Here is a 22830-nt window from a genome sequence, read left to right on the forward strand (position 1 = left end):
AGGTCAGTGCGCTCCGGGGGGAGCAATTATATGGCGCGCACGACGCTGCTAAGTGATTTGGAGGAAGTTCTGGTCCTTGAGGTGCATATGTAGAAAGACGGAGAAGGAGAGTTGGAGGAAAATCAGGGCAGGAGTCAGTTGTTGTGGCGTTTCGGAGCCTGTGGTGAATGTTTGTTTGCATTTGTTGGTTCCTTTGTTTTGTCATTTGTCATCTCTTTTCTTTGTCATTGATTTGTTTTCCGACATTATGAGGCATGACGGTGAATGCTCTTTGATCTTCTCTCACTGATTCATCAGATCATTTGATTTTCAGACCTGCAAGAGATGCACAATCTGCCGTGGTTGTACATGCTGACGGTGGTCACTTTTTCATGCGTGTGTGTTTGTAGTTTTTTGCAGGTGAATATTGGCCATGCTTTTTCTCTGTCCTCAACCGACTTACTATTTTTTTTTTTTTTGTTTGTTTTACAAATATGTGTTTTTGTATTGCAGGTGAAGGTGGCCATTCTGAAGTATATTGAGACGCTGACGTTACAGATGGAAGCTCCAGACTTCGTAAACTCCAGTGAGACTCGGCTGGCCGTCTCCCGCATCATCACGTGGACGACTGAACCCAAGAGCTCTGACGTCAGAAAGGTGCTGACACACAGACCTGACATAGTTTTGAGATTAACTCAGTCAAAAGCCACAAAAAAACATTCCCATAGTTAATTCTAATGTTATTGGAAAAAGAATCACAGCATTCTGTGGTCCAATAATACACACAAACACAGGAAAGCATCTCAAAGTCTTCAAGGTGTTTATTTTCTTTCCGGTTGTACAAGTATACTTGAACACTGAAATTCTCTGTCTGGGAGGCTCCGTAACAGAAAAGATACATGTAAGATAAAAGATGAAGGACAACGTCTGTCTGTCTGTCTGTCTGTCTGTCTGTCTGTCTGTCTGACAGTTTTATTTTCCATTTAGTCATGCACAATATTAACAGAGTGACCCTGTGGTTAAATCATACAGTCATTATATCTTTCTATTTATATATATTTATATTAAAAATAAAACAAATCTCTGGCTGAAAAAGGTGTAAACTGCAGCCAAAGCTGCTTACACCTGCCCTCAATACTTAAGAAAGCATTACCCGTACTTTATACTTGTAATCAAACATTGCATGGATTAATAATGAAGATATTAAGTCTTTCTAAGTCAAACGTTTGTGTGTTGTAGGCGGCCCAGTCGGTGCTAATCTCACTGTTCCAGCTCAACACTCCAGAGTTCACCATGCTGCTGGCAGCTCTGCCCAAAACCTTTCAGGACGGAGCCACCAAGCTGCTTCAAAACCATCTGAAGAACACTGGCAATGCTGCACAGGTAACACACACACACACACACACATACACATCTCCTGTGTCAGCCCACATGAGAGTGCACTACAGTTGTCAATTATTATGCTGTAATAATAATGTCATACCTCTTTCTAACTTAACCTCAATTTTTTCCTCTCCCTCAGGCACCAATGGGCAGCCCTCTGACGCGCCACACCCCACGATCTCCAGCCAGCTGGTCCAGCCCGGTCACTTCCCCCACCAACACCTCCCAGAACACCCCGTCACCAAGGTAACGCACAGACATGCCTCACAACTCCACTTGCCACAATTCATCAAAATGGAAAATCCATCCAACAATCATTGACAAATTAGCATGAACACAGGACAAGGACCACATTATTTAATGACAGTGTGACTCAGGGTGTTCTTTCTTATCTTGATTGTCTCTGGTTAACGGTGTTATTCATACATGATCAATACTCTTTTTGTAGTTTTGATCAGAACTTGATAGTCTATTGATATAGTTTTTTCCACTTGTCACATACATCTAAAACCAGATTTGTACTAAATGTGAAAACTTGACACACATGTAACAGCATGGTTCAATTCAGCTGTGACTGTGCAGCCCTGGCTCAGTGTCCTTTTGTCCCTCGTTTGTGTGCAGTGCATTTGACTACGACACAGAGAACATGAACTCAGAGGACATCTACAGCTCGCTGAAAGGTGTCACTGAGGCCATCCAGAACTTCAGCGTCCGTAGCCAAGAAGACATGAATGATCCAGTCCAACGGCGGGAGGGAGAGGAGGTCAGTGGAGCAGACGGATGGATGTCGTATGTGTTGATGCAAATGTACATCAGTATGTGTCAAGGCTCATGTGGACCTGTAGCTGTAAAATATTCCCGTGAAGGGCATGTTGACATGACTTTGAATTAGAACAAAAGTGAGACATTTACAGATGTTTTTGCAAAGGATAGTAGCCACAATTTGCAAGCATCATGGTGTTGAGAGTTGAGAATTGGCTTTAAAATTATTAAATAATTAAATCACAAAACTAGTTTCTCACTTCATCTACTTCTCTTGTTGAGTAAGAGCCGATTGTCATTGTCAGACCATATTTTTTTTGATGAAGCAAATAAAAAGAGGTGTTGGGGAAAGCAACAGGAAAAAAGTGCATGCTGAGTGCATGTTAACATTCAGTCAGTTCTTGGTGTGTAGCCTTGTTATGCATACAAAACCTGTACTCTTCAAAAGTACAACTAACTTTGATTCCCTGTTGTGGTCAATATCTTATGCAGTGTTGTGCAACAGCACCTGACTGATATAAAAGCTGATTGATACCGTACAATACCAAATCTCTTTGTCAAACAGCATTGTTTGAGTCCTGTTGCTACTCTGAGCTACAGACAGATTTCACAAGGTGCTCAAACAGTAATGGCTGCTGAGCCATGTTCTTGTTTAGCTTTACAGCGTGTTTTCCGAGACTTGCAAAGGCCTGAACACACACACACACACACACACATATCCACATACATGTGCTGTATGCGACCCTGACAGCTGATCTGTTCCAGCACTCCTCCTGTAGCGTGGGAACTGAGAGGCATACATCAAGTGTTGATGGGACCGATGACTGGGAACTTGATCCTCTTCGGCCACTGAAAAAGTCATGTTTGTTGTTTATTATGACCCCGGTGGCTGACAATCACACTGAGGGGATTTTCTCAACAAGAACTTTCCCTTATAATATTTCCACAACTGCATATCTACATACTCTGCTCATTCAGTCCAAATTTAGGACTTCAGACGTCGTGCCAGGTCTTATTGCAGCCTTTCACAACAACCCCAGCCCCTCTTAAGTACATGATGTACTCTAGGACAGAGGTGTGACCTCCTGACATTTAGCCCCATGAGGTGTATGTGAAATCTAACCAGCCCACATGTCCTCAGCCTGCCAATCACAGCACACCTGACTCAGCACACCACTGCCCAGATAGTGGCATTAAGTGGTTTGAGGTTAAATACGCACAGAAACCAGACCACCTAAAACCTCCGCACCCTGCACCATTTCTCACCTCATGGTTCACCATGTGTTCGCCTTCACAAGTCCCAACAATGGGCTGCTTTTATTACATCTAGAGAGCAACACACTGACAACAAAAGGGATATGTAACAGGTTATGTGCGTTGAAGTGATCCAGATGAATACATCATGAGTGCACAACCTTCATTTGGATAAAAAAAACCCTCCAATATTATTGTACAAGACTCCTCTATTTCTGTCCCATTCCTTATTTTTGACGGACGAGGTCATGGTGTGGTCTCAACGAATAATGCTCATAATCAGTTCTTCCTCTGTAAGTTCTGTGTAACGACGGACAAGGTGTAACAACCTCTTTTAGTGCTGATGCAGCATGACAGTCATGTAATCTGTCCAGTCTGTCTTGTCCATGTGATCGACACCTTTTTATTTGGTTGCAACAACATGAAACAGATGAGGAATGAGAGACGGAGGTGTTTTCTTAATGTAGAGGAAATAGAGCTGTGAAAGTGACCTGAAGTCTGAGTTTCCTGAACAGATTTTATTGTGTCTCTTCAGGGGGACAGCGGGACAGACAGCAGAGTGTCAGACTTGATGGATGGCGGCCGCATGGCTCTGGACAACAAGACCTCCCTCCTCAACACCCCCCTGCTCTCCTCCAGCCCCCGAGGAGCCCGCGAGCACTTCTCAGACTCTCCCTTCAAACACAGTCGCAAAGACACCAGCCTGGATGACTCTGAGCAGCTCTCTCATGGTACACCAACACATTGTGAGGAAAAACACACTCCGTCCCACAACAACAACATATCATATTTACAATGACACATTCATTCAATGTTTGTTTCTCTTGTCTATTAACAGACAGCAGCATGGACCAATCAGAGCTGGTGGCCGAGCTGCTGAAAGAGTTGTCCAATCACAACGAGCGCGTCGAGGAGCGGAAGGCAGCGCTGTGCGAACTGCTGAAGCTTATTCGTGAAAACACCTTACAAGTGTGGGATGAACATTTCAAGACCATCCTGCTACTCCTCCTCGAAACGATGGGTGACAGAGAGGTACACACACTCCCTTCATTCCTGTAATTACGCCATGCAAATAGGCCACGCTGACTTCCTTTCCTTCACTTTTCACTCTCCCAGCATGTGATCCGAACGCTGGCTCTGCGGGTGCTGAGGGAGATCCTCTGCAAGCAGCCCTGGAGATTCAAAAACTATGCAGAGCTCACCATCATGAAGGCCCTGGAGAGTCACAAAGACCCCCACAAAGAGGTACCTGTACTCAAACTCACGAATGAGTTCGCTCAGTGCGATCGGAGCCCAGTTCATTGTCTTACAGCATCAATAATGCGTGTGCACGTTCCTGCAGGTGGTACGAGCAGCAGAGGAGACGGCAGCCATGTTGGCGTTGTCCATCAGTCCGGACCAGTGCATCAAGGTGTTGTGTCCCATCATCCAGTCAGCTGACTACCCCATCAATCTGGCTGCCATCAAGATGCAGACCAAAGTGGTGGAGAGGATTCCCCGTGAGGGCCTGATCAGCCTGCTGCCTGAGATAGTGCCAGGACTCATACAGGTAACACACACACACACACACACACACACACCATATGTTTAACATTTAGCTTCACCTAAAGTGGCTTCTTTGTCATCTCTTTCAGTTTCAATAGATTCTCAGACTCTTTTGTTTTGAACAAAGTGTCCTGCAGGTTTGTAATCTGTCTTATCTGGTTGACCAGGGTTATGACAACTCTGAGAGCAGTGTGAGGAAAGCCTGTGTGTTCTGCTTGGTGGCGATTTACGCGGTGATTGGAGAGGACCTCAAACCGCACCTCAGCCAACTCTCCAGCAGCAAGGTAACCTGACCTATAAGCATTTGAAAGGAAGAAAATGTGGAACTTCTATTCCGCGTTACCATGTGAGGTCTTCGTGTCTTTACACGCCAAGTTATGGCATTTAAAACGTGATAATACATTCAAAACACTTTCTAGTGGGAGACTAGTGTGGCAACACCTTTTTTTTCTTTTCCTTATATTTTTACGCAATAACTATTCTAAGTAATGCATCTTCGTCTAATAAAATTAAACTGCTGCTTATAAGTAAATTAGACAGAAGACTATTTAAGTGTGTAAACCCATAAAAAAGAACAACAAATTACATAATTAAACGAATAAATCAGTTCCAGCAGTTCCTCTTTGTGACATAGAAACATCAGTCCATGGTGGTAATTTCATGGTACAGTTTATCAGTTTATGGTGGCACATTTTAACCCCATAAATGCAGTAACTTGGTATGTAAAGACAAAGGATGTTGTATGATAACAGGCTCTGTAAAACTGTGTTTCCAGTCAACAGGATTTCCACCTCATATGACCTCCGTGCATCACATTTACATGTCTGTCCACTGTCTGTGTTTCTGTCCGTAGCTGAAGCTGTTGAATCTGTACATCAAGCGTGCCCAGTCCGGCTCCAGCAGCAGTGAACCCCCATCTGAGGGCCTATAGGAGGCACAGCGCCCCCATCAGGGCAACCACAGAACTGCAACTCTGCCCACCAAACATAAACACCTGTTCATGAGCTCACACCCACACAGACCGAGAACAAAATACACATCTTAACACTCGTTCACAGGAGCAAACTGCTTACATTCACTCATACGCTTGCATAAAACACACACACACACACACACACACACAGGTACACACAGTCTTCGTACATTTCCTGTCCCGCTATAAGATGGGAGTTGTGGTGCAGAAGAGAGGAGTGTCGTAGTCCTCCTGACCATCGCTGAGGATCCACTCTGATCTCGGACTGAACTGGAATCAATTTACACATAAACAGACGCACACATTCAGCCACATTACTCCACCCAGGTTTGTCACTAATCACTCAAGGATATTAAATGTCCGTCCTCTCCAGCTCCTTCATATCCCAAACACAACAATATCCCCTCTGAGTAACATCTTGATGTCAGCAGGAAGTGGTGCAACTGCATGGTTCTGATTTTTTTGGGGAGGTAAGGTTCATAGAACAGGGCTGAGACGAACGAATGGCGCCGCCTCGTGTCTTTTTGAACAGTGAGTAATTGCAGCCAGGTAGACAGGAATGTAAATTTACATTGTGTCATAGTTTGGATTTGTTTTACGCAATGAGGTTTTACTGCAGCGGTTTTTAATGTCCGGGGGTTTTTCCTCTCACACACGCATAACCACACACTTTCTCTCTTTCAAAAAGGTGCTGATGAGCCTAAAAGGTACGACCAACCCCCGCGCAGCACTAACACGAGTCACAGTGGGTCACGCCTGCTCATAGCAAACACAGTACATATAGCAGGCAGATTCCAACGCATCGGAGGCGTTGTGTGCTCAGCTATGCATGAGATTACATTTAAAAAAAGTAACTTTTTATTGGGGTCCAACTGACAGTCAGAATAGTGTGACTGGGGTTTTAAATTAACGTCAACGTTCGGCCCTTTCAGAAAAATCCATGGTGTCCTCCATTTCTCCCAGCTCAGCTTGGAGCAGTCCAGTTCTGGGCAACAACGGAGAGGAAGATGGATGTGTGCTGCTTACTACATGAAGTATGACAGGACATGGCTTATTATCACATAGCGGATATGTATCTAAATATGATATTAAAATGGAATATCCAATAACAGTGTCATTTAGGAGGGTCCCCCGGGGGGGTGCACACGCGCACCTGTGCCCATCCTTGTTTTTATTCTCTCTCTGTTGCGTGTGCCGTAGTCTCTCTCTCTCTCTCACTCACATTTATGTTTTCTCTGCTGAGAAATTTGTAGAAATGTATTATTTACAGCTCTGGAAAAAAAAACTCATCACCCTTTTCTCTTCTCTTCATTGTGTCTTTCTTTCCTTCCTCTTGTAACATTCTAGTTTTCACTGTTGTGTTTCCTCCGTGCATTTACAAAGCTGTGCTTACAATGAAATAAAGAACTTGTACAGATCATGATTATGCCCTGCCTCTCTCGATTTTTGCGGAGGAAAACTTTCCCATGATGTAAGGTTGGATAAAAGTCAATGATAGACGGGATATGTTAAACACGTTGGTTCCCTCTTTTTGCAGTACTGTCCAAACTACTGTAAATCAATTTATAAAGTGGACTCATAATGCAGACTTGGCTGTAAAATATAACATTTATGTCTTATGCAACACACCTACTTGAGAAACTGGTGTTGAATTTCATACATGGATATGTTCTCTGGGCTGTAAATTTAGGTGCAGCTAAAGAGGGTCCCAGATACCAGCACCAGCCCTCCCTGCATCTAAAATGCTCTCTGTCCTCCAACAAACCTGTTATTCCCATTATCAATATCATTATATTAATAGTACCCAACAGTAGACAAACTACTTTAAAAATAGTTCCTGTTTGACCAGCAACAGAAAAATTAGTAAAAACAATCAAATATATTTGTACATATACTTAAAGTACATTTTGCTGATAATATTTTACTGGCAGGACTCATTCATAGGGGAGTGTTATTAAAGTTTGCAAGCTGCCTGCTGGACTTCTCAATGTTTGCATGGAGATTTGTTTGGTTTTCCAAATATACTTTTATTTATCATGCCTGATGTTTATTGTGTATTCCATTAAAGTCTGACCCATGCATGTTGACCATATCCTGAATTGTCACAGAGTCAGCCAGTTATGTCACCCCTCCTCCCTCCTCCTGCTCGGGCCAAAATAGCGCGTGTACCCTGCACGGGGGGGGGGGACACTTTTGCAACGCTGACCTGCCACCGCGCGCCACGTCCAGGGTCCAACCAGTGGGTAATAATTGACCAGAAAGCAAGTCACCGACCAAATTTCCGTGGAGCAAACTCCTCTAACATGAGCCGCAGTCTGGAGCCCCTCGGGTCGGGGCTGAGTCCTGTTTATCTGGGGTGAGAAGCGCCGGAGGAGTTTAGGGGGCACGATGTTGTTCTGGCAGCCATACACAGAAAACTTCAGACCCCCGGTGCAGAGACACGGCTCTTACACAAGGTACGGACCTCATACAGCTGAGAGTGACATTTTTTAAAATTATATTTTTTAGTTTATGCCCTCAGCAGTGTGTATAGAGTCTGTGTAAAACATGGTGATAAATAACTGTATTGGCTTCCCTTGCGTGTGTGAGTGTGATATATATCTCTGTGTGGACAGGAGGGGGCTGCGTGTATCTACAGAGTTTCTTCTCTCCAAAGCTCGTCTTTGTTGACAGTCTTGACTTTAGTAGATGTACAGTATCACAGTTTCTGGGAGGCAGAGCTAAACTACAGTTGGACACAATGACGGAAGCACGGCGGCCTCTGATTGGCTAATCCCCCTGCGCTTGGCACAGAAGGCGCGCTCTGATTGGCTGACCGCCGTCCTGGCATCCTTCCTGAGGCTGGCGGTGGGCAGCCCTGCAGGCTACACAGACCGACAGTCTGTATGCTGAGGGAGCCATGTTGATGCCTGGTTTTCTTTGGATGGTTACAGGACTGCGTCTCACGGACTGGGAACCTTAGCGGTGGTTCCAGCACCGCTATGAGAAGAGGAGAGCGGGTTAGGACGGTACAGGGAGCGCCAGAGGAGAGCCGCTCTTAGGGTCACCGGACATCGCGCAGTCGATTCAAAGCAAGTGAAGTTGATGCTAGTTAGCCTGGTAGCTAGGTAGCAACAGCTGTGCGGACGCTGCGTGGGATGCGGCGTGTGGACTAAAACAAATCTGTGCTTGTGGCATTTTGTTGGGCTAACGTAAGCTAGGCTGCTCGGAGACTCTCTGCCTGCGGTAACAACAACAACAACGGAGCTGCTGGATTCATGCTAGCTTGCTAAAGTCGCTTTGTAAAGCTAGCTAGCTGTTAGCTAGCGTTAGCATGCTCACAATCAGCTCGCATCTTCAGTCACGACTAATGATTGCTAGCTGAGTGGAGCCTAACTTATCGTGACTTTAAGATTGTCTGCCAGTTGTGGAGCACTGTGTTGTGTGAGAAAAACCCCAGTGGAGCTATGGCGATACATCCAGTCTCAGTGGAAAGCTACCAATTCGCCTGCCCAGCTTGCCAAGGAGCGGCTAACGGGCTAGCAGCGTAACTTTCCTCTCACGGTGTCGCTCACAAGCTGCAGAGCCCACTTCCTCGCCAGCCGACCTCTCGTACCTGAAGCAAGCTGGCGGCGCTCCGAGTAGAAGCCGAGGACAAGGAGCTGGGGCCGATGGCCTGGGTGCTGAAGATGGACGACGCCACCATAGAGTCGGGGCTGGTGCACGACTTCGATGCCAGCCTGTCCGGCATCGGGCAGGAGCTGGGGGCTGGAGCCTACAGCATGAGGTTAGAGATGGGAGCCTACATGCCAACCCCAGCCTCCAAACACAGTAGTGGGTCGTTAGAGAGAACAACACACACACACACACTGTCTGGAAGTGTTAACAGTACACCCCCCTCCCCCTGCCTCTGTGTGTGTTATTCCCTTTGTACTGAGTGTGATGGCTTCTCTTTGTGTTGGGATTTGGAGTAGGACAGTCATTGCAGAGTGCCACAATCAGGGACAAAGATTAATTTCTCTAAACCCACACAAAAGCAAAGGAAGGACACGTGTTATGGTGTGATGGACAAAAAAACTTATATCAGTGCATCCTGTTGTTCAGATTCTGGGTGTGCTGCTAAAAGTGGGACTTAAACTTTGTGTACATTTCAAGATAACATGGAGGAAGTGTGAAGGAAAAGGCCCTGTTATCAGAACAGGTCTGTGGCTTTTGTTTCTGAACACCAGTGGCGTGTGGAAACAAAAAGCTGTACCTTATGTCCAAGGTGATGGGTCTGATTTTGGGAAGGGAAGTTCATAAATAGTTTAATTGGCTTGGATGTGTAAGTAGCAGAAGCTTCAGCATATCCTTTCTCGTGCAGCATTAGAAACACTTGAAAAGAAACGAGGTATTTTTCTTCAACTGTTTCCTACAGCAGTAATGATGTAAGAGACCATAGATGTTTCAGACTGATCAAAGTTAATTCAAATCTCATTTCTAACAAAGTATTCAAAACTACTCAATGCAACAGTGTTAAGTTTTGTGATTCATATGCGGAAATGTCTGATCAAAGAATAAGTAAACAAACCTATCCAAGCATTCACCACCAACATCAATACTTAATACTTTCAACTTTTTGATAAAAGTTTAAAGTATGGTGTTGCGTGTTTGGTCAGATCTTTGAAACAACCTTCCCACAGGGTCCGTGATTAAGTGATTTGATCCAAAGCTCTACAACAACAACTTAATCTTCCTCAATCTGTCCAGTTGTCACTGAGTTTTAGATGTTCAGAATCCCATTTTTAAAATGTATTAAAACTTGTATAGAGTTCCTCAGCTATGGTACTGGTACACATCCATCCTCCACAGACACATTATTAACATGTAAAGCTGCCAAACCAGAGTTTGAACAAACAGTGGAATCACCTGAGTGCGTATCCACAAATCATTAAATTACAATTTAACATGGAAGATGTGAATTTGTTACAGAGCTGCATGCATTTCCTGCAATTTGGGCATAGGGACAAAGACTGTGTGTAACTAGTAGAGCTAAGGAGTACCATGTGAAAAGTTTATACATCACTTCCAGTAAATTACCTGTAGTGTCCACAGTGATATCACAACAGTATCCTGTCTTTCTTAAATGCTTTTAAGGTGGTATTGCTGTAAACCACCTGTTCAATTAGTAACTGTTGGTATGTGTGCACTGTATCATGTAATAGGTTTTGGACTGTGATGATATTTGTGTGGTGAAGGCAGGCAGCTCCCAGGACATGCTCGTCTCTTATCAGCGGCCTCCTCAGCCATCTGCTTTTAGCGTGCGTTTATCTGAGCGTGACGCAGGTGTGTGTGCCCCCCCCCCCGAGCAAGCAAATTCACCAGCACTCAAGTGATGTGTTGCATCTGAGTGAATTAGTGAAAACAGAGAGCATGTGTGGTGTCAGTGGCTACAGGAGTAGTGCTATCTGTGGTGTTAGGGAGGGTTGGGGAGCATGTTTGGAGTCAGCAGCTGGTAGGAACAGAATGTCTCCGTGTGTTTCAGAGGAACCAGCGCCTCAGATTTCAGGAAGCAGATGCAGTTTTCCTGGGCAGCAAGGCTTAACGGGGATGTGGCACCCAGGTTGGCGTTGTCTGGGCACCCGCTCTGCAGAGAAAACGGCAGCAAGTAATTGAGAGAGAAGTGATTTGAGACTGAATAAATCTAGCAGGCTGCTGTTTGGAAGACTTTGTTGTTTGGGGAAAGGTGCTGCAGGAATGTCTTGAAATTGTCAAGCAGTTTTTTTTTTTTGTTTTTTTTTTTCAAGTGTGTCTCGGCTTTAGAGCAGCATCATGACTTGCCAAAAACTTTTCCAGGTAATGAGATGCCGTGATCTGCATTACTTTGCGGGGATAGGGCCACTTCTCTGCACAGCAGCTGACATCTCCACACATACACGCACACACACATGCCCCTATTCAGTGTGCACCCGTTGACACTCCCGCAGCATTTGTCAGGGTGAGCTGAGGACGGGTTGGTTGACTAGAGTGGCCGCCAAGTGTGAGAGATGGTGTGTGTCAGCCGCTCGGGCTATCTCTGGGTGTTTTTGTTCATTTATCCTGCTGCGGCCTCATGCATACGTAATAAGAGAGCCATTTGATCGATGGAGAGCCTTCGTCACTTATTCTAAAATGAGCCAATCCATTTAATAATTCCACACTATTAGGGGGTTAAGTATTGTCTTACCCAAAGGAGATAATGCAACAGTTTGAATGGCACAAACTACTTTGATGTGATTTTAGTGTTTAGGAACGTCTTTTATGAAGGTCACAGTGATCATGTTGCTGTCAGGTTAGTGCCCATATGGTATTGGACATTCAGTAAAAGCTTATAGTTTTTGACAATGAGTCAGTTAAACAAAAATTGGGAGGCAAATGCACCAATTAAACTGGTCATGGAAAGCTTTTAAACTTTTAAGTTGCCACAACTGTCCTTTTCATGACGTTTTTTTTGTTTGTTTTCTCGTGTGTCTCCTGCATCACATCCATGCTGACTTTCTGTTTGTGTTCCTCTCCCCTTTCTTCTGTCTCTCTCAGCGATGTGCTGGCTCTGCCAATCTTTAAGCAGGAGGACTCCAGCCTTCCTCCTGAAAACGAGACCAAAAACACCCCATTCCAGTATGTGCTGTGCACCGCCACCTCGCCTGCTGTCAAGCTGCATGACGAGACGCTCACATACCTAAACCAAGGTGAGGCGTACAATCCGTGCTCTCAAGGGAAACTTTTGGCTCTACTAAAGTTACTTTATATTTTTGTACTTAGACCACTAAAGTTGCTTGATGTAGTTCTTACATTCACCATCCACTTCTTTGTGCTCTACAGCCAAACACCCATCATTTCACATCAATAAATAATTGCCACTTTCATTTATTGTACATTAGTATAACCACTGTAAAATGAAACCACTGCTGATGTGAATTGTAGCCTCTACTCAGCGCTTTTATGTGACGGACAAACAGTTTGGAGTTGCCTGTGCAACATTGCCTTGTGGCACACGTGGACATTTACTTCATTTAATAGCGTGTAAAGGGATCCACATAAATGTTGCTGCCTCTCTTTGTGAAAAGCTGCACTATATGTGAACCATGAGCTTTACTGTAAGGCAGAAGCTGTCATTCCTGAGCCCAGTTTACATGGAATTACAGAGGATTTAACAAGATTCATACATAATGATGAAATTATACAGAACTGATTTTGCTACTAAAATGCAACTTTCCGTCTATTTCTGGCTGATGGACTGGTCATCTGTGTTACTTTCCTTTTCCTAAAAATGATCAGCTAGCATGTTGTGAGCTAAGTATAGTCATAGTGTATGCTGACTTTTTGTGTGGTCAAGATCTAGTTTCAAATCTAATTGAAAGGGAATCCTTTTGGATGTCTGTGTTTACAGTGGAGCCTCACTGAGATTATGTGAACCCGATTAAAATGCCTCTGATGTGTTCCCTTGAAACATAATCAAAGTTTTGAAGCATGGGGATTTACCTTAGTTTTTAGTACAAAGAATTTATTTATTTTTCATGAAAGATGTGGCGAAACAATAAATTTGCTTTGGCCATAGTGCTGAAGGTCTTAATCAGCTGTTGATCACATTAAATAGAATAGAAAGTCTTTAGTGACATTGTATAATGTACAATGAGATTTGAGGAGCAACTCCCCTTTAAGTGCAGAAACTGAAAGCTTTGTCTCAGGTCTACAAATAAAGTTTGCTATTCAAAGGCTGTCCTCCAAATTATAAAAGACTACTCAAGTCTTCTTTTATAGTCATCTAAGCACAAGATGTCAGCAGAGCTTCAGACAACTCCTTTCAAAAATGAATAGCCCGTACACCGTGTAATGAACAATTAAAACATAAAATGACATTTGTTTTCAATCTCACCTAAATTAAAGAAAAAAACAAAAACCTTTTGAGGAGACAATTAAAGGCCACAGAATTGTCTTTCATGTTTTTTGGCACCTCTCACACCGTGTTTCTTTCTTTTGGTCTTGTGATCTCTCTCTCTCTCTCTATTCTTCCATCTCTATCTATCAGGCCAGTCTTATGAGGTGCGTATGTTGGACAACAGGAAGCCAGGGGAGTTGCCAGAGCTCAACAACAAGATGGTGAAGGTGAGAGGATCCTCACAGCTGGAGAGGAAAACTTCTACTGCTCACGTCAAGGACATTTCATACCTAATACTGTATGTGTGGTGTGTGTGTGTGTGTGTGTGTGTGTGTGTGTGTGTGCGCGCAGAGCGTAGTGAGAGTGGTGTTTCATGACCGCCGGCTGCAGTACACAGAGCATCAGCAGCTGGAGGGCTGGAAGTGGAATCGTCCTGGCGACCGTCTCCTTGACATCGGTAATGATGCTTGGCAAGAAATGTTTACTTAAACCGTCTTGTGTGTGTGTGTGTGCGCGCAGAGTTAAAACATCTGTGTGTGTGAGACAGATATCCCCATGTCAGTGGGCATTGTGGAGCCGAAGACTCACGCCTCCCAGCTCAACGCTGCAGAGTTCTTGTGGGACATGAGCAAAAGAACTTCTGTTTTTGTGCAGGTAACACACCCACATCCTCACTCTCACACGCACCACACACACACACACACACACACGCACACATCGGCTGTCTTCCGCATTGTCTGCCACTGAATTTTCACATCAAATAGATATTTTGATCACGCTCGTGCTCTTGTCTCCCCCGCTGTCTGCAGGTGCACTGCATCAGCACAGAGTTCACGCCCAGGAAGCACGGTGGAGAGAAGGGCGTTCCCTTCAGGATCCAGTTCGACACGTTCGCCCTGGGAGACAATGGAGAGTACACAGAGCACCTCCACTCTGCCTCCTGCCAAATCAAAGTGTTTAAGGTACACATTCATTCTCTCATCAGGGGTTATGTACATTATCTACATATTTATTTTTCGGCCCTCGCAGCAACTCAATCTGTCTCCCTTTTCCGGTCTCCTCTTCTCTGCTTCCTGTTTAGCCAAAGGGGGCGGACCGTAAGCAAAAGACAGACAGGGAGAAGATGGAGAAACGCACACCTCAAGAGAAGGAAAAGTACCAGCCTTCTTATGAAACCACTATCCTGTCAGAGGTCAGTATGCAGCTCGCTGTGGACTGTCGGCTCTTACAGCTACATGACTTGAGCACTGACTTAGCTGAAATACTATCAGGCATTCAGCAGTCCGAATAAACTACCCAGCGCTTCAGAGAAAACATTGAAAAAGTAAACATAAATTACAATATACAGTCAGAATACTTCAAGAACTGCAATACATATTGAATTGGCACATAAGTGTTGTGATAGTATTGTAACGGGAGAAAGGCGTATTACCAGTCATTTTAATTCACAGAGCAGCCAAATTCACATTCCCTTGTATGCCTCCAACCACCACCACATCTAACTCTTGAATTAATGGCAGCTATGACACATATGTTTGATGGCGGAGCTTCTCACTGGCACCTCAGTGACAGAAAATGTTTAAGAACAATCTGCTCTTCAGTGACAGTGCATCAAAGCATGGTGATGATACGGCTTGACAAAACAGTGATGGATCACCAGTCTGAAGCAAGTCTGAAGTCCCTTCACGTATTTATTTTACTTCTGTGGTAACATGAATTGAAAACAATGTCTGCTTGGAAGGCAGAATGGCGTCTGATATGTTTTGGAAAGTGACTGGCAGTAATCTTAAGGTGCACCACAGGGTTTCCCCAAGTACTGTGAATTGTTACGATGAGGTGACAGGTCACTTTGTTTTTGTCTTGTGATCGGTTTAGTTTGTAGAAGACAGTCTAAATAATGCACAGGCTGAAAACATATTTGCTGTTTGCTGTGTGAAACTTTTTTTTCTTCAGAATGTTTTATTTAATAAAACTTCTCATTTGTATGATGTTAGTATAGGTGGTCTTTTCCAGTGAACACACAAATGAAAACCCTGCACTGTTTACAAAATATGAGCTAAGATGTGCAAAAACACTGGATTGGGCAGGTTAAGTTGGACAGTTTTTATTATAATTTTATGTTTTTCTGTGTCTCAGAGGTTTTATCACAGTTTTTATTGGGGAAAACTCAGTACTCAAGCAATAATTTTACATTTTATTCTCTTAAATGTCACACTGGGACTGCCCTCAGGTTATTCACTCTGTGACTGAGAATGCCACTGGCTGTGTTTGTGTGTTGGTCGCTGGCTGGCTAACCTCTGCTGTGTGTCTGTACGTAGACGAGGCTTGAACCCATCATAGAGGATGCGGGTGACCACGAGCTGAAAAAGTCCAGCAAGCGGACACTTCCCGCTGACTGTGGCGACTCCTTGGCCAAGAGAGGCAGTGTAAGCACCCTGCTCCACTCTCCTCCTCCCCATCACTCCATCCACAGTCTGCCCGCTGTAGACTCTCCACTGTGGTCTGAAGCCTGTAGACTCATGACCCTCAGCTGCTGGGAGGGAGATGTTTTATTGCCATGTATTTGACATTGGGTGGGGTGCAGAAGGTGCAAAACTAAATTCCCAATCCACCCTTGACTTTTCCTCAACCTTTATTATTGCCTGTTGTTTTGGGAGCTGGACAGTCTGATATAATTGTATATTTATTTGTATGTGTCTCCTCTCAGTGCTCCCCTTGGCCAGACAACGCCTACGTCGGCCCCAACCAGGCAGCTACTCCCTCCTTCACCTCCACCCCGCTGTCCACCTACACAACCTCCTCAGTACCAGACAGGTAACTGTGTGTGTGTGTGTGTGTGGCCTTTTTGACTGAGGTGTATATTGGTCTCACCGCCTCTTAATTGTCATTTCTTGTGTTGTAGCGACTCGTCCTCACCCAATCACCAGGCAGACCCTGGCAGCCATGGCAACTCGGAGGTTAGTCTGCACTCTTCTCACCTGTGGTGGAAAAGCATCAAAGAATAAGTGCTATTTTTACAGAAGACTTTTCAAATAATGTAAATAATGAAATGAATGAAGAGTTCCATTTAGCTTCTTCGGTTTCAGGCTCCTGGTATAGTGTCATGTGTTGTCATACTGTCACAGCTGCTTCAGTCATTCACATTACTGCTATAACTTAACTTCAGTATGTTATAAGTGACTTCAGATTACATTGTTTCACTGTTTTGTTTATATGCTGGTGTAAACGCATTTTGTGCTAACAAGCATGTTTTAATGTCATTACACAAGTTTAAGGTGAAATAGAGAGATTTGAATTGAATGTAAGTGAATGAATTGTATAATGGTACTACAAACTAAAAGTGTGTTGACGCCTCATGTGTGTCTGTCATCCTCTGCAGCAGTTGAGCCCCACTGCCTCCATACAGGATGCACAGAAGTGGCTGCTGAAAAATCGCTTCAACTCCTACACACGACTCTTCTCTCACTTCTCAGGTACACACAGTTAAACGCACTAAAGCATGGACACAATGTTGAAGCAGGTGCAGTACAAATGACTGGTCCTCTAACCCGTTGCATAGGTTCGGATTTGTTGAAGCTAACCCGGGACGACCTGGTCCAGATTTGTGGGCCGGCAGATGGAATCAGACTCTTCAATGCACTTAAATCCAGGTGTGTTTTAAACCGTGTGCGTGTGTCAGGTTTTGTGCGCCTATATGAGCCTCACGACGGTGCCAGTATTTAACATTGCGCAAACTATTACCCGTGTAGGTCGGTGCGTCCCAGGTTGACGGTATATGTCTGTCAGGAGTCCCCCCACGAGAGCCCCCTGCTGGAAAGACACAGCACCAATGAAAACGGAGAACACAGCATTTCCTCCAGTTTACACGGTATACAGCAGCATAACACTTATATTAGTGCATGGGGGAGTGCAGTGTGTGAATATTAACGTGAATTTGAAACCTGACCTGTTTCCATGCAGTGTATCATGCTCTGTATCTGGAGGAGCTCACAGCTGCAGAACTGATCCGCAAGATGGCGTGTGTGTGCGGCCTTCCACTGGGAACCATCAACCAGGTGTACAGACAGGGTCCGACAGGCATTCACATCCTGCTCAGTGACCAGGTACACACAAACACACGCACACACACACATGTATTCTTGTCTGTTTATGGGACATTCCCTTGCCCCGTACCCTAATCTTAACCATCACAGCCGTTCCTGACCCGGATTCTAACCTGAAAACTGCATCTTAATCCTCAAATAGCCCTTTGAAGTCGTGAGGATCAGTCTTGAGGATCAGGCAGATTGTCCTCACAATGTCGGAATGTCCTCACAATGATGGATTAAAACCAAAATTTCTTCTCACAACTATCCAAAGAAACACACACACACACACACACACACAGGCCCTTTGCCAAAATGGTCCTCTCCACTTTAGCACTTCAGCACTTTAATATCACACTCTCAGCTGTGGAGAGCTCCTTATTGAGAGGGATGGTATAATTAAAAAGCAGATCCGTGGGATACACTCAAAAATTTCTACTATAAACAGGAAAAAACATCACCATGGATACTGATAGACCTCCGCTTTTGAGTTTTTTTTTTTGTGCTGCTACTGGACAAGAGTAAATGTCAGCAGTCACTATTTTGTGACCATCTGATCAGGAACAGCAGCCCTACTGTCTGTAGTGTGACTTATTTGCATGTAATTTACATTCTCACACACATACTGCGCTGTATTGTACCTCCATTTATAACTCAGTTGTCTGTAACCACTAAAATACCACGTAACCACGGTTTGTATGAGCTGACATAGATATTTGGTTTCACTTTCTCTGTTTTGTCTTTTGCAGATGGTTTACAACTTGCCTGACGAGAGCTGTTTTTTGATCAGCACTGTCAAAGGTGAGCTCATGAAACATCAGTAGCTGGTAGACTCTGGCGTTGCAATTTGGCCTCGAATGAAACTCAGTAGATCCTTATTTGACAAGGATTTAATGTACTTCTTCCTTCATCAAAACTCGTCTCTCTCTCCAGATGAACTCGGCGAAGGACTCCATCTAATCCTGAAGTAGCGAGGACCGATGGCATCACTAATACTCCACCCTCTGTTTTGGAGCAGAAGCCTCCCTCTGTCCCTCTCTGCCCGCCTCCACTCTTTCCTCCTAGTTCCTCCCGTTCTCTCTAAACGCTCGCTTGATGGAAAGCAGAGAGACCGCGCTAAAGCCATGTAAATGTTAGAATCTGACATGGGTGTGTCCACTGTTTCATATTGAAAACACTATTAACGGAGGAGATTAGTTCAAAGCGGAGAGACAGGGGGGATATGAGGTTATGGGGTAAGATAATGATGTTGTATGTATTTTGATTTTATTTTATTTCTTTTGTCTTTTATATGGGTTCTGCGGGTGAGGGGAGGGGAGAGGCCCCAGAAGTGAGGGGAGAGTGACGTTCTGGCCGGCAGGAGAAGGAAAGAAAGCAGAGTTTCCTTATTGCTCGTTGCCCTTCTTACACAACGCGCACAACCAGCACTAGGCCAGTATCTGATATCCTGTACTGCTGAACAGCATGCGATCTCAACGTACTAACCTGCTTAAAGGAGAACCCCAATTTACTCTGCTTGTTTAATACGCTTGATGAATGGTCTTAATAAGCCATTTATTGATCAGCTGAGCTTGATAACCCCTAAAATATGGAGGCTAAATTTGTGGAACTGGTGTCATTTGTGGATGTTGACGCCAACGTTCAATTTTTTTTTTCTTGAACTTTGTCAGATGGACTGATTTCATTAACCCTTGTCACATAGAGTCATCCTATGTGATTTTAGACGTCCAGCCATATCTCTGTTAACATGTCACACTTGACTCAACTCTCGTAATGTACGTCCTGTTTGGCCCGCGCTTTTACTATTTTTAGTTAATGCTTTATTTATGGATCAGCTCTCTCTCGCTCACATTGAATTTACTCGTTTCTGGTGCCATATTGGCTTTTTAACTCCACCTTTTGCTCACATTCATGAACACAGTGCACATGCACCTCGTCTGGGACTCCTCTGCTTTCCGCACGGACTTTGAAACACTGGTGTAGAGGAGTGTGGTTTATGCCTTCTGGGAGTTTGGCCATAACTGTGCAAAGGAAAAAAAAGAGGGACAAACCTCTATAGAAGACTGACATGCGGAGCAGTAACACCTTTTCAAAAACCTACTGTAATGTGGACCAAAAGGGTTTCAGATCGATAGGCATCTCTGAGGAAAAGGCCTCATTGGCTCTGTACATCTTGGTCATTAGAAGTATTCATATAATTGGTCAGACGACAAATTATACCCTCATCTGGTGGAGTTGCTTTTGCGCTTCATCTACATAATAATAAGGAACCCTCTATTCCAGGATCTGCTGTCAAAGAGAGTCCATCACACAGCAGGCTGGTAGGCAAGTGTCATTGTGGTGGCCTGGTTTCAGTAGTCTTACCCTGTAGACTAGAAAATCATGGCAGCTCCACATCCATCTTGAAACTCTTGTGCTTTGATGTAGGCATGTGTTTCCGAGCGCCCTTACCTTGAGAAAGTGATGGGAAATATTACACAGGTCCTGGGAGTCTCTGTTTAGTTGACCCCCTTTTGGTTTTGGTGCACAATGTCTGGCAATGTTGCAAGCACATACAGTTTGCATGTCTCCAAGTGTCAGATGGTGTGTGTGTGTGTGTGTGTGTGTGTGCATGTGTATCATTTTTCGTTAATACAAAGAAAAGTTGATTATGTCAGTAGTTGTCAGAAACCTTTTCTTATTGGTATGATGAAAACTGTTTAGCTTGCTGTTTAGTAAAGAGCATGTGGAAGATGGGGAAAGCAGGGAGGGAGGCATAGTTTGGTTCTTGGTGAGTGTAACCCTTCCTTCTTTTTCCAGATGTTAGAGACCAAGTCTGCACTGAAAAATCACAAAACTCAAGCTCGATGTGTAGTCGGTAGTCCTACAGCCACACCCTCTTCTTATCCACCCATAAGAAGGAGAACCAAAAAAAAAAAAAAGTCTGTCGAGACTAAAAAGCATCTGTTTTGGTCTCACCATGCGCCAGAGCCAGGACTGTAGCTTATGTGGTGTTTACAAAGACACAGGTACCACAGCACAGTAAACTGTGCTCATCGACTCAAAAATGAATAACATAGCGGATGTGATACCAAATGAGGTAAACTCTAGTGAGCAGATTTAGTCCCCTGAAGACCCGACCAGTCGTTTGTCTGTATGTGTGACTGACTGTGTGTGTGTGTGTTTGTGTTTGTGTGAGCAGGAGAGGTGACCACCGTTCATGTACAGCCTAATGTCAATGATGATGCTTCTCATGTGCACAGTATCGTATGCTGGAGATGTACACAACCACATGTGCTGGGAATAAATGATTTCATAACTTTCTCCGGTGTCCTGCCTCGTCATGATAATAAAGACTATTAATATTTCCTGGCTTTGACTGCCGCGTAGTTGTCTTGACTGAAGAGCACGTGGTTATAAATAACTGGGCATGATTGTTGGTGTCTTTACAACTTTAATATTGCTCTCCCATAAAGCTGTAAAAATTCAAAAGGGAATCGTTAAAATTTAGTGTCCAGGAAGAGAAGAGAGATCCTGACTTTTAGTGTCTAGTAAGAGTAAAGCAGCCATTAGCATCTTTCAGGTAAACCCTCCTTATCCAGTAAGATTCTTAAAAACATAAAAGTAGGCTTTCTGTCATAAATTTATCTCCAAGCAGAGACAACTGTGATAATCTCTGGATTATTTCCCCAACCTTGACAGCCACAGAAGCCATTAAACAACTGTTTTCACAGGGTTGTACTACCTAAGCGCTCCTTTCATGATCACTTTTTTGTTTTTTGTCCTAATTAAAAGCATTTATTGGCTTGAACTTGCCTAAGGCACAATAAACAGAAACAAGCGACCATCTCTTCTGGTATCGCATGATATCAAAGGTAATGGTGTGAAACAGTGGCCTTTTGATTCAGGACAATTAGATGACACTGAATGCAGTTTGTTGGGCAGATCGAGAGCACAAAACACCTGCTAAAGGTCTCCCAAAGCAGATGTTTAGGACCCAGAGTCATGCTAATTTTCCCTATAGCCATTTTGTCAGAGGCTGAATCACATCTAGGATGAATAGTGGATACAGCTGCTGCAATCAATTAACAGGACAGGACAGAAAACCAGCAATTTATCTACATCCTGGTGGACTGAAAACATCTGCCATGTCTCAAAGGGTGTGCCAGCGAGTGTGTGTGTTGTCATGCAGGTCACCCAGTTCTGGTCTAACAATCATAACTACATTTACTGTACATATATTGTGCTTGTGTGGTGCATATTGCTTGATCTCCAGGCCCCCAAAGCCCCAGGTTCACAGCTGGTTTGTGGCAATAAATGTTACTTTGTTTGGGAATATACACCATTACAGAGAAAAAATTGGCCTCTCCTCATTATTTATAATACTCAATATAATCTGTCTTCTTAACACTCCAAATTACAACTGGGCCCCAGAGTGTCAACTTGGCACGCTGTAGAGAAAACTACTTTCTACTCGCACACTCACAGTCCCATTTTCCATTATTTTACCAAAGGAGATTTCTTTTCCCTATGGAGCAATAGAGGTATCCATATTCTGTCTGATATCAGATATCAGGCTCTTCTTTCTTTTTTTATTAATCCCTGCGACTCAGAGCCTCCACGCGTGCTTATGATGTATCCTGGGGGCATTTTTATACACAAATGAGCTTCGTGTAATGTTGGATGTGGGTGTTCAGACAAGTGATTCAGTCTCTAAGCTCTACAGCTTGTTACTGAACACGTTTTTGCGGTCATCTTGCTGTTCAACAGGTGTGGGAAAGAGGTTGATTGGTTTACTGTCTGGGACAACATGGACTGCACATATACTAACACTACATACAAATGTATTCACTTCTATTTTTGACACAGGCTTCACCTCACTCTTAGGAAACGTCACTTCATGAAACTCATTCCTTCTCCAATTTCTCGTGTATGTTTTCTTGGCCTTGTGGGTTAATTTATCCATATGTGCTGGTGATGACCTGGGGTGGCCT

The 22830-nt window shown here is 44.1% G+C and overlaps 2 protein-coding genes across 12 annotated transcripts in view; both read left to right on the top strand.

The window, feature by feature from the left end:
* clasp2 (cytoplasmic linker associated protein 2) overlaps positions 1-7319 on the top strand; it is a 55417-nt gene extending 48098 nt beyond the window's left edge. For 7 of the 9 annotated variants that reach the window (XM_070845948.1, XM_070845949.1, XM_070845951.1 and 4 more), the window contains 10 exons: positions 493-636; positions 1219-1362; positions 1502-1608; positions 1984-2125; positions 3914-4124; positions 4217-4410; positions 4495-4623; positions 4721-4927; positions 5091-5207; positions 5777-7319. In XM_070845948.1, coding sequence (XP_070702049.1) covers positions 493-636; positions 1219-1362; positions 1502-1608; positions 1984-2125; positions 3914-4124; positions 4217-4410; positions 4495-4623; positions 4721-4927; positions 5091-5207; positions 5777-5854 — 1473 coding nt within the window. In that variant the 3' untranslated portion in view covers positions 5855-7319. The remainder of the gene's footprint in view (positions 1-492; positions 637-1218; positions 1363-1501; positions 1609-1983; positions 2126-3913; positions 4125-4216; positions 4411-4494; positions 4624-4720; positions 4928-5090; positions 5208-5776) is intronic. The other 2 variants (XM_070845957.1, XM_070845950.1) reach the window with 1 other exon arrangement.
* Positions 7320-8133: 814 nt separating this feature from the next.
* Positions 8134-21159, top strand: ubp1 (upstream binding protein 1). 3 transcript variants are annotated; one of them, XM_070845959.1, is made up of 17 exons: positions 8134-8352; positions 8830-9662; positions 12431-12582; positions 13923-13999; positions 14124-14229; positions 14320-14426; positions 14582-14734; positions 14854-14964; positions 16091-16198; positions 16480-16586; positions 16675-16729; positions 17152-17245; positions 17332-17422; positions 17522-17640; positions 17733-17875; positions 18607-18658; positions 18791-21159. In XM_070845959.1, the coding sequence occupies exons 2-17, from the start codon at positions 9547-9549 to the stop codon at positions 18826-18828; spliced, it is 1629 nt and encodes a 542-aa protein (XP_070702060.1). In that variant the 5' UTR covers positions 8134-8352; positions 8830-9546; the 3' UTR covers positions 18829-21159. The 3 variants fall into 3 exon arrangements, with proteins under 3 accessions (XP_070702060.1, XP_070702061.1, XP_070702059.1); XM_070845960.1 differs by lacking the exon at positions 8830-9662; XM_070845958.1 differs by lacking the exon at positions 8134-8352 and having other exon boundaries at positions 8762-9662.
* Positions 21160-22830: the final 1671 nt, after the last annotated feature.

This window comes from Pempheris klunzingeri, chromosome 16 (genome assembly GCF_042242105.1).
Source record: "Pempheris klunzingeri isolate RE-2024b chromosome 16, fPemKlu1.hap1, whole genome shotgun sequence".
NCBI classification, from domain to species: Eukaryota; Metazoa; Chordata; class Actinopteri; order Acropomatiformes; family Pempheridae; genus Pempheris; species Pempheris klunzingeri.

What these genes read in the sequence shown, in the direction of transcription:
- ubp1 (XM_070845959.1), top strand. Translation starts at nt 9,547, where the DNA reads ATGGCCTGGGTGCTGAAGATGGACGACGCCACCATAGAGTCGGGGCTG. An exon ending in GCTGGAGCCTACAGCATGAG is followed by an intron (nt 9,663 to 12,430) that starts GTTAGAGATGGG and finishes TGTCTCTCTCAG; the next exon opens with CGATGTGCTGGCTCTGCCAA. An exon ending in GCCAAATCAAAGTGTTTAAG is followed by an intron (nt 14,735 to 14,853) that starts GTACACATTCAT and finishes CTTCCTGTTTAG; the next exon opens with CCAAAGGGGGCGGACCGTAA.